The sequence below is a fragment of the Calonectris borealis genome, chromosome 14 (genome assembly GCF_964195595.1).
Source record: "Calonectris borealis chromosome 14, bCalBor7.hap1.2, whole genome shotgun sequence".
Lineage (NCBI taxonomy): Eukaryota > Metazoa > Chordata > Aves > Procellariiformes > Procellariidae > Calonectris > Calonectris borealis.
In genome coordinates, this window is record NC_134325.1 from 18014400 (window position 1) to 18026886 (window position 12487).

At 44.6% G+C, this 12487-nt stretch overlaps 1 protein-coding gene across 1 annotated transcript; it reads right to left on the minus strand.

The window, feature by feature from the left end:
- Nucleotides 1-5340: 5340 nt before the first annotated feature.
- On the minus strand, nt 5341-11409 carry FGF3 (fibroblast growth factor 3). Its single transcript, XM_075162799.1, has 3 exons — nt 11151-11409; nt 8957-9060; nt 5341-5673 (listed from the first exon to the last, which is right to left on the minus strand). The coding sequence occupies exons 1-3, from the start codon at nt 11407-11409 to the stop codon at nt 5341-5343; spliced, it is 696 nt and encodes a 231-aa protein (XP_075018900.1).
- Nucleotides 11410-12487: the final 1078 nt, after the last annotated feature.

Genomic DNA, 12487 nt, shown 5'->3' on the forward strand with positions numbered 1-12487 from the left:
GGCAGAGTAATGAGTAATTTTCCCTCAAAGAGAGGGAAAATCCATGCTGAGAAAGTGGAGAAAAACATATACGTAAATTGGGAAACAATTCATGCTTTGTAACTTAGTTATTCAACATGCGGTAGTTATTTATGTTTCATGCACAACTCTTGCTTTTTGTGAACAGACAGCCACAAAGGTACTAACGTAATCACTAAAGACCAGAATATTTTACATGAAGTTTTGAACAGCTTGGAATGTAACAGCTACGATGGCTAAAGCAAGGATTAAAAGTCTGCTTCAGATATAAATCAAGAAGTCATGGCTCAGGCTGCATGTCTTCCGTCTGGAAGCAAGTGAATGAAAACTGCTTGCCAAAACCCCTTGATGCACTGTTCTCTGCCTCGTGCCCATGAACGAAAATGACATTCAAGTCCAGTTCAAGGAATGTATGAGTGACTAGGAAAGTAACACTATATTTGTATAATTTGTGCAATTTCTACAGAACAATATTTATTTTTTAAAAAGTGAAAAACTGGAAGGAAACAGTTCTGTACAGTGCTAGAAATGGCACCAACAGAAGGACTTTTATGGTGTGCAGGAGGTGAAGAGAATGTACCTTGTGGAGTTCAGGAAAGAGCTGGTGCAGGACAGCAAACTGAAAAGGTACCTTTTGGAAGTACACTCATTAGCTGCTTAATTTTTGTTTGTATCTGGCAATCGAACGACTGTACTGACTGTGCAAGTGTGTAAGGGAAAGAACAGATAGTACACCAGAGTGTTAAAATGGGCTAGAGAATAACTAATCCAAAACTGAACAGCATGCTTAGTTTCAGATGAAGTTTGTGAATGGAGAGAAATCTGGGGGGGTGGGATAGGAACTGGACTCTGAAATGCACAGCATGAGTCTGAATATCCAAAGGTGGATAATAATCAGTCTGGATTCAGTACAACTAGTAATTGAATCACAGAAAGGTTGAGGTTAGACGGGTCCTCTCCTCAAGCAGGGCCACCTAGAGCAGGTTGCCCGTGAATAGGCAATTAGTGTGTGGTGACCATGCTCTCCTGCCTCCAGGATAAGAACAGCAATAGTTCTGATAATGTGCTCTGGTAACTGACTTGCCAGGATGGAGAGGGTTAAAGTCATGGTCTCAAGATCTGGTTTCTGCCCCAAAAGGAAACAGTTACAGGGTATGAATGAATGGATCTCACACAGGCTGCATCTACACTGGCGTTTGGTTCAAATTAGAAGCATGCTTTTGAACAAGGTTTCCTGCTAGTTGGAGTTATGTCAACATTTGCTGAGTGCGTGAAGTGGATTCCTTCTTGGCGACACTCAACCCAAAGACCCTTTCAGAGCATCCACCTGCCAAAGGGCTTTCCGTCCATAGGGCCAGACTGGAAGTCATCCAAAGTAACCCTCCCACCCACTCCCAAAATACGCATCGTGTGGACATTGAGTACTTGACACCAGAGATTTTGCTCTGCAGATCTGTTCCTGTGGGTCTGCACTATGTGCTAATGCAGATGTAACCACAGAATGCTGATGGTGGCCCTGAAATGGACTCTCAACCACAAAACAATTGAAAATTGACCTGGTATATAACCAAAAGGCTGCAGCAGATGAGCTGTTTACCAGGTCTGGCTTCCCTGAATGACCCTTTCTATGATCTCTGTTTTGTGATGAATTTAAGGATGCCAGTGAAATTCTGGAGTATGTGAAGTTTGCAGAAAATCTACAATCCAAAATGGGTAACGTTTACATCTTCCTCAAAAAAAAAAAAGTCTAATAATAGCCTGTGCAATGGAAAAGTATAAAGTCACTCAAGAAACTTTTAAAAGAGGAGACACATCTTGACTTTACAATTCTAAGGAGAAAATAACAGTAACTCAGATCTACTGCCTCTTGTAAGGTATCCTGTAAGGTTCTGGTCCAAATAAATGAATAAAATGGGATATAGGATACAATTGGGATAATTATCGTGAATAGGATTTCAGCCTGTCAGTATCTGGGAACTGCGGAATTCAAGGTTGCTAAAAGAATATTACGTAATGAATGTCTGTAATTAAAAGTATTTCAACATGAACATTAATATTTCTTAAAAGATAAAAAGAAAGAAAAATCCCAAAGCCATCTCCTTTGAATTGCTGCAATGAGACTGAGCAAAGAAAAATTCTAAGAATGTCAGTAAAATTGTTTTAGGTTGGTGTGAAAATCATCACTTACCTACAGTAGTTAAAATGCCACTGTGTCTCATCAGTTAATTATTTTTTCTTTTGTCTCCCCCTCCTTTTTTTCAGTGTCAGTATTTCAGACTTTGTTGGGATGAAAACTGAAACTGAAATAAGGATATAGTTCATGTGTTAAGCTAAACTTCATTGTGATTTCCTATGGGAAGGTGGTTAAAACAATACTCCTACAACAAGCATGCAATACAGCTCAAAACAAAGGCAGGAGCAAGCAGGTAATTTGTAATTAATGATATTCCTATATCACCTATAGCAATTACCTTCTGTTGCATTATGGCAGGTATTTTGACCATCTGTAAAAGAGAAGTAGAAGGAGAAAAGAATGAGAGGAAAATTTGATAAAAAATGAGACAGAAAAGCAAGTGATACAGTCAGCGCGAGCACTTGCCCTTGAGAAAAGCTAAGAGTGAAGGCTAAATGTTTGATAGGAAATGGACTCGGAGCTGGCGTGAAGATGTCATCTTTGTGTCACGGGAAACAGGAGTTTGTCAACTTTCTTTAGACAATCAGGATTGTACCAAAAATACCTGATGCAGTCATTAGTCATTAGCTTTACAACAACAATTTTTAGGGGAGACAAAGCTGAGAATGGATCTTGTTTTTCTTACAAGTTGAGGTGAAGTAGATCTGAAAGTGGCCAGAATAAACATGGCCCAGAAATTGGACATGGGGAAAAACAGCTTTCTTAATCTTCAGCTGTAGGTGATCTTTCCCTGCCAGTTGGATTTACTGACACCTTCCTTCCCTTGCATTTTGTTCATGAAGCTTGAGAGCTGTGAGGAATCCCTATGTCCCTCTCTTTCCTGCCCAGTCAAATTGTTCAGCCCCCACCAGTAGCCTGAAGGAAAACACAGAGCTGAGATAGGGTAGCTGGCGTAGTCAACAATGTGTCCCCAAAACACCCCTGATGCCCAGGATACAAAACTTAATTTTCTTCACTGATACAACCAACTTTCAAAAGACACCTTGAATTCTGCAGTAGTTTGGACCTTGTGTGGTTCACAGGAGGGTAAACAGAAAATCTGAATTCTTCTGTTTCTTTTTCAGTCTCTATGTTTCTTCTTTGCACAGCTTTTTCAGTGGCTCCTGACGTGATACTGCCTGATTACTTCTGTGAAAATCCCATCACTATTTTCAGTTATTTCGTAAAAGCAAGAAAATTTGGGAACATGGTTCATGGTTTTCTGTACCCTTTTTTAAACCTAGGTCTATTCTGTGTGCAGCACATTGCATTATTTAATGTACATCTTTTAAATGTCTTTTTACATTATTTCAGTATAAATGAAAGCAGAAATCAAAGAATTTTGACTTTCTTATTCAAACATAGTTTCCTTCTTTGTTAGAATGTTACAGAAAAGATACAGAAGGTGGAAGGAATGGAGCATACTTTTTAGTATAAAGACACCTTTCTGTTTTTACCTTTATAGGGATGTAAGCAGTGCTAAACCTATAACGACTAGGCTTAGTAAACTCATTCTATGAACTCATTTTAATTCTCTGTCTCACAGAATTCCCCCCTTAGTGGTGGAAGATTTTCACTACCTGGTTTTAAATGATCATACTGTTATACAGTAGGTACCCCACAAGAAGACCTTTGTGTCAATATGACCAGGAATGGGATTTGCACCTCTCTGTTTCTATATAATGTCGTATTTAACTTACAGATCTTTTGTTAAATTCAGATTGAATGTTTATTTCCGTGCAGTCTCTCTTTTTTGTAGCTGTGCTATATCAGGGCCTAATTCTAGGAAGTGAAGAGCACAAGGCCAAATCTCATTGAAATGACCATTATTTGTGCTTGTCAAGCACATCTAAATCTTTGTACCACTCTGTCATCTCCTGGCTGTGAAGAGAAATTTTTAAAGCTTAACCCCTTGCTCAGAATTAAACTTGTGATGTGGACTCCCCTCAACTTTGTAAAAGTTAACTTCCAGAATCAGAGTAGAAAAATTTGTAGAAACATACTTTTATGTGAATTGAACCAAAACTCAAGATCGTTAATCTCTGCCTGGATTTGGACCTTTCAGTTTAGGACTACCTTGTGAAAATAACAAACATTTGAAAAGAAAGGAAAATCAGAACATAGCAGCCACCTTAAATTAGTGAGTTTTTGTATGCCCAATGTGACTGTTATTTCCCCCCACAAACAGTTAAAACATACAGTTTTTGTATGCCCACTGTGACTGTTATTTCCTCCCACAAACAGTTAAAACATATTTAACCTACAACTAGGACTTCCTGTAGAAAACTTAGCTAAACAAAAGTACCTGATAAAGATTCTCATCCCCAATGCTGAATTTTCCTATATTGCAAGTTCAGTCCACACCACAAACTCAGCTTTCACATCATATTTGGGTCCTATTTTAGGACCATGATGTTTACCATCAATCAGTAAATATTGTTAAAGCTTGGCCGATGCAAATACCACTTTACCAACATCCATTTATTTGAATGACAAGGTCAGGTGTCTTGGGTTTTTAAACAAATTCAAAAATACTCTATTAGTGTGTTGGTCTGTTGAAATGTTTGAAGTAGCTTACAATTTTACTTTTCTTGGACAGTCATGGAAAAGTATAATTGATACTGACTGATCACAAAATAAAAATAAATATATGTAAGTTAAAAAATAAACCAGTTTTCTAACTCCTGTATTCCATAAAAATAAGAATGTAGCCTTTTATAAGGAACTGCCAAAAGAGCCATGAAAGTGCCACGTTTTCTCTGTAGACACAAAATTGGTAAGTGTAAAATATTCATATGATCTGGGAGGACAGGGTCACTAAGATAATACCCTATGGCAAGTTAGAATGAAAATACTAGTAATGAAAATGATTTTTTTTTTAGAAAAGAAAATGTGAAAGTCCTTGACAAAATTATTACATCCAACTAATTTACATTTGAGTGTGCCTTAGTTTACCTCACATCTCTTTTACCACAGATAATAATTCTACAATAGCTAAAAGTAAGTGATGTGATTTTCAGTTATATTATACAGTGTCTAAAAAATGTCCGTGTTAATGCCTGTCATACAATCACAGCTGTTAGTTTTTTTAGTATATTTTGAAGACTCTCAGTCACTTCCAGCCCCCATACAAGCTCCTCCCACCCCCGTCAGCGTCCTCTCCGTCTGCGCTGGTTCTTGCTCAGGGGCTTCAGGAGACTTTCTCGATATTTCATGTTTGTGTGGAACAGTCGGACCATTTCATGGTCTTTGTTATCCAATACTCTGGGCAGAAAGAGAGACGATTTCTGTGTCCTGCGAGTTTTAAAGCCCCTTCTGGGTCGTCCTTTCCCATTGATTGAGACATACCAGAGTCTCTCTGCACTGGCTTTGCGCTTGGTGCCAGCTCTGTTAGGTACAGTCCGGTAGAGACGGGATGCGTAGGTGTTATAACCCAATTCATGGATCCTCTCCACGAACTCACACTCTGCATTATAATTTTCCTGAAAAGCAAACATGACAAAGTTTAAGAAAGACTATATGGGCAATAGCTCTCTTCTACCTCAATAAGATTGGGCTAAAGTCTTAAGCAAGACTCTACTCAGTTTTAGGATAAGGACAGCAACACATGTGGTAAGAAAAACTCGGACTGGTGCTACAAAAGGCGAGCAGCAGAGATGTGCTGAGCCTGAACTGCTGTGCAACAAGGTCTGTCAGCAGTGTGAGCATACTCCGTGGGTCAGAGACAGAAAGAGGCCAAAAAACAATTTGGAAACAAAAAATGGCATGTGAATAAGAATTAATAGCTCTGCTGATTGTTCAGCTGTAAATTTAATTTTATCTAAATATGTCTGTGAACTGGACAGATGATTTAATTACTGCCTATCAAACTTCGACATCTATTAAAAAGGTAAAATACTAGTCGAATGTAAAATGTGGCTCTTTAATTGGTATATTAGTAGTTAGATACACCTGCAGTCTATTACATCCAGTTTGTTACAGATATCCGAGCAGTAGACAACACCTTTATGAAGCTTCTTTGTTTGCTTCAGCATAACAAAGTGAAAGTACGCCCACCTCCAAAGTGTGTTCCTCCAAAGTGCTGGGCTGCTCCTTTATCACAAACTGTAGGGGAGAATATGCACCCATCCTGGGTGCTTGCATTTTACATAATCTGTCAAAATTTGCCCCTTTTCATCTGGTCCTCAACTGAAAGAAAAGTGTGCAAAAGCCCGGCAAGAGGAACTCCTCCCTCCTCCCTGGGAGCGGTAGAAACAGTGCAAATAGAAGGACCTTCCACACTGTACATCTTTTCTTAAATACAAAATCATCTTTGCTGTACCTGTGTGATTAAGTCTTCAGTATCTAACATGTGCAAAGCACAGGGTCAGAGGGGAACTGCTACCATGGTCTTTACAGAGGTTTTTTATTTAGCCTTGCCTCTGTGGAGGACATAGAAAGGGCACAGGTAGCCAGGCTGGGGCCAGAAAAGCCATAGGCTCCATTAACAACATGTCTTTAATGCTGGTCACTCACCAGAAATGCTGATAGGCGTTTAACAAGATTTTAAAAGACTCCACATGTCTCAGCTTCACAGCTGTAAAAGGGAAGTGCCCTTCCTTGCAAGGACAAGGTTTTCATATGCTGTGGTGCTGGAGCCCACGCAACTACCATATGTAGGTAGATTTGTCCTGCTGTCTGCCTCAGTTCTGGTTGTAGAGGGTTTATTATAGAGGGTAAACCTAGAGGATTATCACAATCTGCTAAGGACACAAAGGAATTCTACAGATTCAACAAACTCGTTTTATTGACATGGGAAAATTGGTGATCCAAGGGATAATGGAGGTATTCCAATACCATTTCATAAAATGCTCCCCGTATAATTATCCCCAGAGAAGTCAGTCTTATTTGAAATAGGGGCCTTGCACAGGTTCCTGGCACAGTAACATCAGTAAAATCATTGGTCAGTTTTTTCAAGGCAAGCAAAGCCAGGAAGTTTTTCCTGAGCTGAGCCCTCACCTTTTGCTTCTTCTGTGAAAAAACTGGATTGGAAGAGCTTTTCTTGGATTGTCCCTCCAGCTCTGAAATACAAGTCTGAAACAGTCTCTCTCAAACTTGAGCTGGAACAGCAAAAATTATGTTTTCTAATTGTACAGAAACGTTTCGTGGCTGATATTCCTTGGCACGTGACAGCTGAACAAACTTCAGGATGGCTTGATGCTCCTCACACTAGAAAGGGAAGTCCAGGAGAAAAAGACTCTCTGGGATATCCTACTCTAGGCTTTTCTCCACTCTAGGAAAGGAGCTTTTTGCTCAGAATTTGTTTAGTCTTATTTTGATTCAGTTTAATTAATCTAGAGGAAAAACATACCTATTTCGAAGAAGAAAGAAAGATGAGAAAGAACTTGAAAATCCATCCTTCCCATTAATTTATCTGGGGCAGACACTGGCTCTGAGCTGATGGAGGAGCTCCATTGAAAAAGAAGCCCATTTGAATCAGAATATTAACTGGAAGCATAGAAGTGACTAGCCTTAGCTCTGGCACAGCAGGGCTAGTATGTCCTCATTCCACTTCAGCTGCATTTTCCTTTGCCAAAATTGTTTCTGATCTGCTCCTTTGTACCAGCAAAGAACCATCATCTTTACACACAGGCCCTTTAATCAGCGTGCATCACATGAGACACATTACAGAAGCTGGGTTGTAAACGCTATCAGAACATCCTTGAAAAGGTGGAGTAAAACACATTAAACCAGGGAGGCAACTGAGTTGATTGTGTCACCTACGTTGCATTTGCATGGAAAAAGCTCACATTGCTCGGGAATATATCATGCTGTTCAACAGAATTACATATAATGACTACTTAGAGGAAGCAAATTTCACATAGCCATATTTTACCCTCTTCAAATCTGTTTCCATACCACAGGATTCCTGGAGAAACTGCACAGTATGGCTGTTACACAGTAAGAGATCACAAGATTGCTAGGGATGTAATCAAAGACAATGGAAGAAATTCAAGTAGGTAGATAATGTGTATAGTATGCACACTGACAAATACGCCTTAGTATGTCCCTGAATGTGAAGAAGTCTAAGCTAAAGTATTTTATTCACTGCAGGGTTATATTGGCTGGGCTGAAAAGGCAAGACTCCCACTAATATCAGTAGAGCCCAGATTTTACCTCAAAGATCAGGATAAAAAATGAGGTCAAAGGAGTAGAATAAGGAGTATATTTTCACCTTTATCCTCTTGCACCTTCTCATACTTCCTTTCCTTGCTATAGCCTTGCCTTTTAGTACCTGTAAATTCTTTCACTGCCCAACCAAATGCTCTGTGCAAAGAAACTCCCATCGGTAGGCTGCTTTCCTGTAACAGAGATGCTCAATTGCTTCTGGATGTTCTTTATCCGACATGTATAACATCTGCCAGTGTCCAAGACCCACAGCAAATAGAAACATGGATAATTTTGAATAGAGATGGACATTCTGCACTGCAAAGACTGGCTCCTGAGGTCTTTATCAGTGAGGCCAATTGCCCAGAACTTTGGCCATGTGAAATACCCTTGCCAAATACATTCTTCTGCCTTTGGCTGTACAGGCAAAAAGAAAGTAAGAACACAGCTTCTTTCCACTTTTAAGAATATACTGATTGGTAGCCTGTAACAATTCCAAATGACAGGAATCTGTTATAACATTACTCTTTTCTCTATAAATGTTTATTTATAAGAAATCAGTGCTCCCCATTGGACCTGTTCTCCCCATAGGAAATGACAGTCTTATGTAAAACTTACTGATGCATAAAGTCTGCCCCTTTTGTTCATGGCCAGGTATCTGCCAGAGAACAAGCCCTTGATGGCAACGATTCCAACATCAACAGCAGTTATTTCAAGAATACCTAGAAACAGAAACAGTTATGAGAGAAGTTGCTCCCCTTCATGTGTAATTTTTTGAGATACATTTGAATGACTGCCTACCTGCAGAGTATGATGTCACAGCTATCACTATCTCACACCAAAATCATAGTGCAATCGTGAATGAAACAAGACTATTATTTGAAACAGTATAAAACAATGATGATGTGGGAATTGTTTGAGACAAGCTTGACAATAAATCCCTAGATGTCAATTGAGATTGAACTCTTTCAAAAATGAAAAAGATCTGACACTGAACTAGAGGTTCACTTAATCCTATATGTATATAAAAAAGTTTAAATCCTCTTTAATGCTTAGGAACACAAGAGCTCTTGACTTATTGAAACCAGTCACAAAGCTGTCCATTTCAGGACAAAGCCCTGGCTGAGGTCTTCAGAGGGTAAAACAGAGTGAGTCGGCTGCATTTTAGAGCCATGTCTATAATCATGAAAGGAACTTGTCATTTAGGAGGTCAATGTAGCCCTCCAGACAAAGGCAATATGACTGTCTGAGCCAAATTAAAAGGGAGGAGATTTTCAGGCCGTCGAAGATGGGATCTCAAACACAAGAAGAGTGTCACAGGTGAGGCTGGCACAATACCTGCCAAAATGTTTATGTCCAGCCAAAGGTGCCATGATGCTGATGGCGGCACAAATGGCTCTGGAGATGTTGTGTTGTATGTGTAGGGCTCTCTAGCTGGCTCGCGCAAACTCCACTTTCAGTTCTCCAGCTGTGGCCCAATGGCTCGGTACTTCCTAGAATGTTTGGAGGCGAGGTGACCCTTGCACCCAAACCCATTCCTGCCTTTTGGCAATAATAAAGCAGAGCCAGGGGCCTGTCCCCTTTGCAGAGCTGGATTGCTGGCCTGACCGTGTCTGGGAGAGTTGGGGTGGTTTTGGTACAGCTGTTTTGAATCAGGCACCGCTTCGCTGCTGAAGGATGCCTCCTCCAGGCTTTGACAGCGAGGGGGTTTTCCTCTAGGAAATAGTGGTTTTCCTTTATGGACTTCAGACAGATCCCTGAGGTCTCCCTATCTCTGTGTGCCATCACCAGCCGGGATTTACGCTTCCTGGGGTGGCGGGGCCGGGGCGGAGGCCGGGCTGTGCCCGCGGCCGGGGCTGGGCTGGGTGCGGGGGCGCCCGGGGCTCCCCCCGGGGCAGCGGCGGCGCTGAGCCCCGCTCTCTTCCCTTCTGCCGCCCTCGCACAAACTCCCTCACTCCCGACATATCCCGTTTCATCTTAATTACCGCCGATCCCCGGCACATGTCAAAGGGGACAGATGTGATTTAGCCCTTGGAAGCTCAAGCCCCCCGCGGGAGACAAGCTGGGGCGGGACAAGGGAGGCGAAGGCAGCCTGCAGCCCGTCGAGGAGGGCACTGGGACTCGGCCCCGGGGAGGTGTGAGGGCACCGGTTGCCCAGCGGTCCGGTCCGGGGCAGGGCTGGCGTGGGAAGCCCCCGGCGGAGCGAGGGCAAGTAACAGGTCGGGCGGGGTGCGTAGGGCAGGTTCGCGGTCCCCGTCGCGGGGAACTTGGGAAGGAGCTGGCGTTTGGGGGTCCCGCTCTGCCCCGCGGGGACTGAGCCCCTCCGCCGCCGGACGGGTTCCCGCACCCCGCAGGGCACTTTCGGGAGACCCCTGCCCGGGCCGCGGGCAGAGGGGGCTGCCCCGTGGAGCCCGCCACCCCCCGGGACGGGGCGGGGGCGGGAGCCGGAGGGTGCGAGGGCGCGGAAAGGGCGCTGCGGGATCCGGCGGAGCCAGCGAGACGGCTCCCGGAACGCCGAGGCGAGGTCTCGCCAAGCCCGACGAGGGAAAGGGGCGAAAGCCCCGGCAGGTAGGGGTGCCCCCCGTCTCCGCCGAGGAGCCCCAGCCGCCGTGCGGCGGCTCCGGCCCCGGGGCAGCGCTGGGCAGGAGGAGAGGCGGGAGCGGCTTCGCCACCGCCCGGCACCGTCCCAGCACCCGCCGTCGCCTGCCCGTTGATGCTGGAGCAGGATGCAATTGGTCCGAGCGAGAAACCCCCTCCCCACACACCCCGGCCCGGGGGAAGCGGGATGGGGAAAGGTGTGCCCGGTACTCACTGAAGACGCTGTTTTTCTCCAGGGTGCCGTTGATCTTGCCGTTGGGGTGGATCTGGAGATGGTACTTGGTGGCACAGTAGAGTTTCCTGCGCCTGGGAGCTCCCCCGAGGTGCTCGTAGACGCCGCCGCGGCCCCCCGCATCCCGGCGCGGCCGGGGGTCGCTCGGGGAGGCTCCGGCGGCCTCGGGCACCCCCGCGGCCCGCCCTGGGAACCACGGCTCCTGCAACAAACTCAGGAACAAGATCCAAATTATGACCATTGTGGCATGGTGGCTGCAGCGCTTAGTCTGCTGGGGAGATGGAGGCTTGGAGCGAATGACACCAGGGGTCCCATTAAAGACGTCTTGCTAGCAGCACTCCAAAGTTGCAGAGCACACACTGGTTCGAGCCGTGAAGCATTGGCAAGTTTTTATCAGCCTCGATCTGGCCCTTTTATCTGTCTCAGATTTACTTAAATCAATAGACATCAGCAAAGGCCACCGAAGAGTCCCAGCTGTTTGTATTAGATGGAGCTGCCGTGATCAGCCTTCTCCTTGGGTTTCCAGATAGACAGACGGCATGCATGAGAGACAGGGAGGCAGAAGGAGAGAGAGAGACACCCACTGAATTTCGGCAAGAGACTGTGGGGAAAATAGTTGATCGACGGAGCATAGAAATAAAAGCAGCTTCCTGCAACAATAGCCTGATCTGCGACCAATTGATACAAAGCAGAGGAGGCGAAAGGTATCAGTCTCGTGTGAACTCCCAGAGCGCGGCGTGGATAAAATTACACAGCATCTCTCCCCGACACACCACACACCCGCACACCCCCGCACGGGGGGCTGGCTGCGCCCGCCGCCCGCCCCGCTGCCGCCCGCCGGCCCTGCGGAAAGGCGCGGAGAGGCGCGGTGCAGCCGCGGACCCTCCGCCGGGCACCGCCACCCCCTTGCTCAGCCCGGGGCCCGCCTGCAGCAGCCGGGGGCGGGGGTGGGGGGGCTGATGCTCGAAGCAAACATCTTCGGGAGGTGGCTTTTGGAAGTGCGCATGTTAAAGGCAGAAGCATAAGAAAGGGGGTGCGGGTCCTGGCTTCTCGGGAGACTGGCAGGGGAAGAGCACGTTTTAATGGCTTTCACTCAGGCGTCGGGGTTCCTTCAGCGTGCCCCCCCTCCCCCCCCGCTTTGTCCCCGGTGTCGAAAGCAAACAGTTATTACTAATCAATCAGTTCACGGTTACAAATAACACGCATTATTTAGATAGGTCTTTCAAGATTTAGTAATTTCTAAATTAACTTAGACAAAGTAGGGCCCAGCGAGTGTTATTATATACGTCCCTGAATGCATTTGCAAGAAGTTGGAGCTA

Coding starts and splice junctions, on each gene's coding strand:
- FGF3 (XM_075162799.1), bottom strand. CDS start 11,409: ATGGTCATAATTTGGATCTTGTTCCTGAGTTTGTTGCAGGAGCCGTGG. Junction 9,061..11,150: donor GGAGAAAAACAGCGTCTTCA/GTGAGTACCGGG, acceptor TTCTGTTTCTAG/GTATTCTTGAAATAACTGCT. Junction 5,674..8,956: donor GGGGCAGACTTTATGCATCA/GTAAGTTTTACA, acceptor TTTGCTTTTCAG/GAAAATTATAATGCAGAGTG.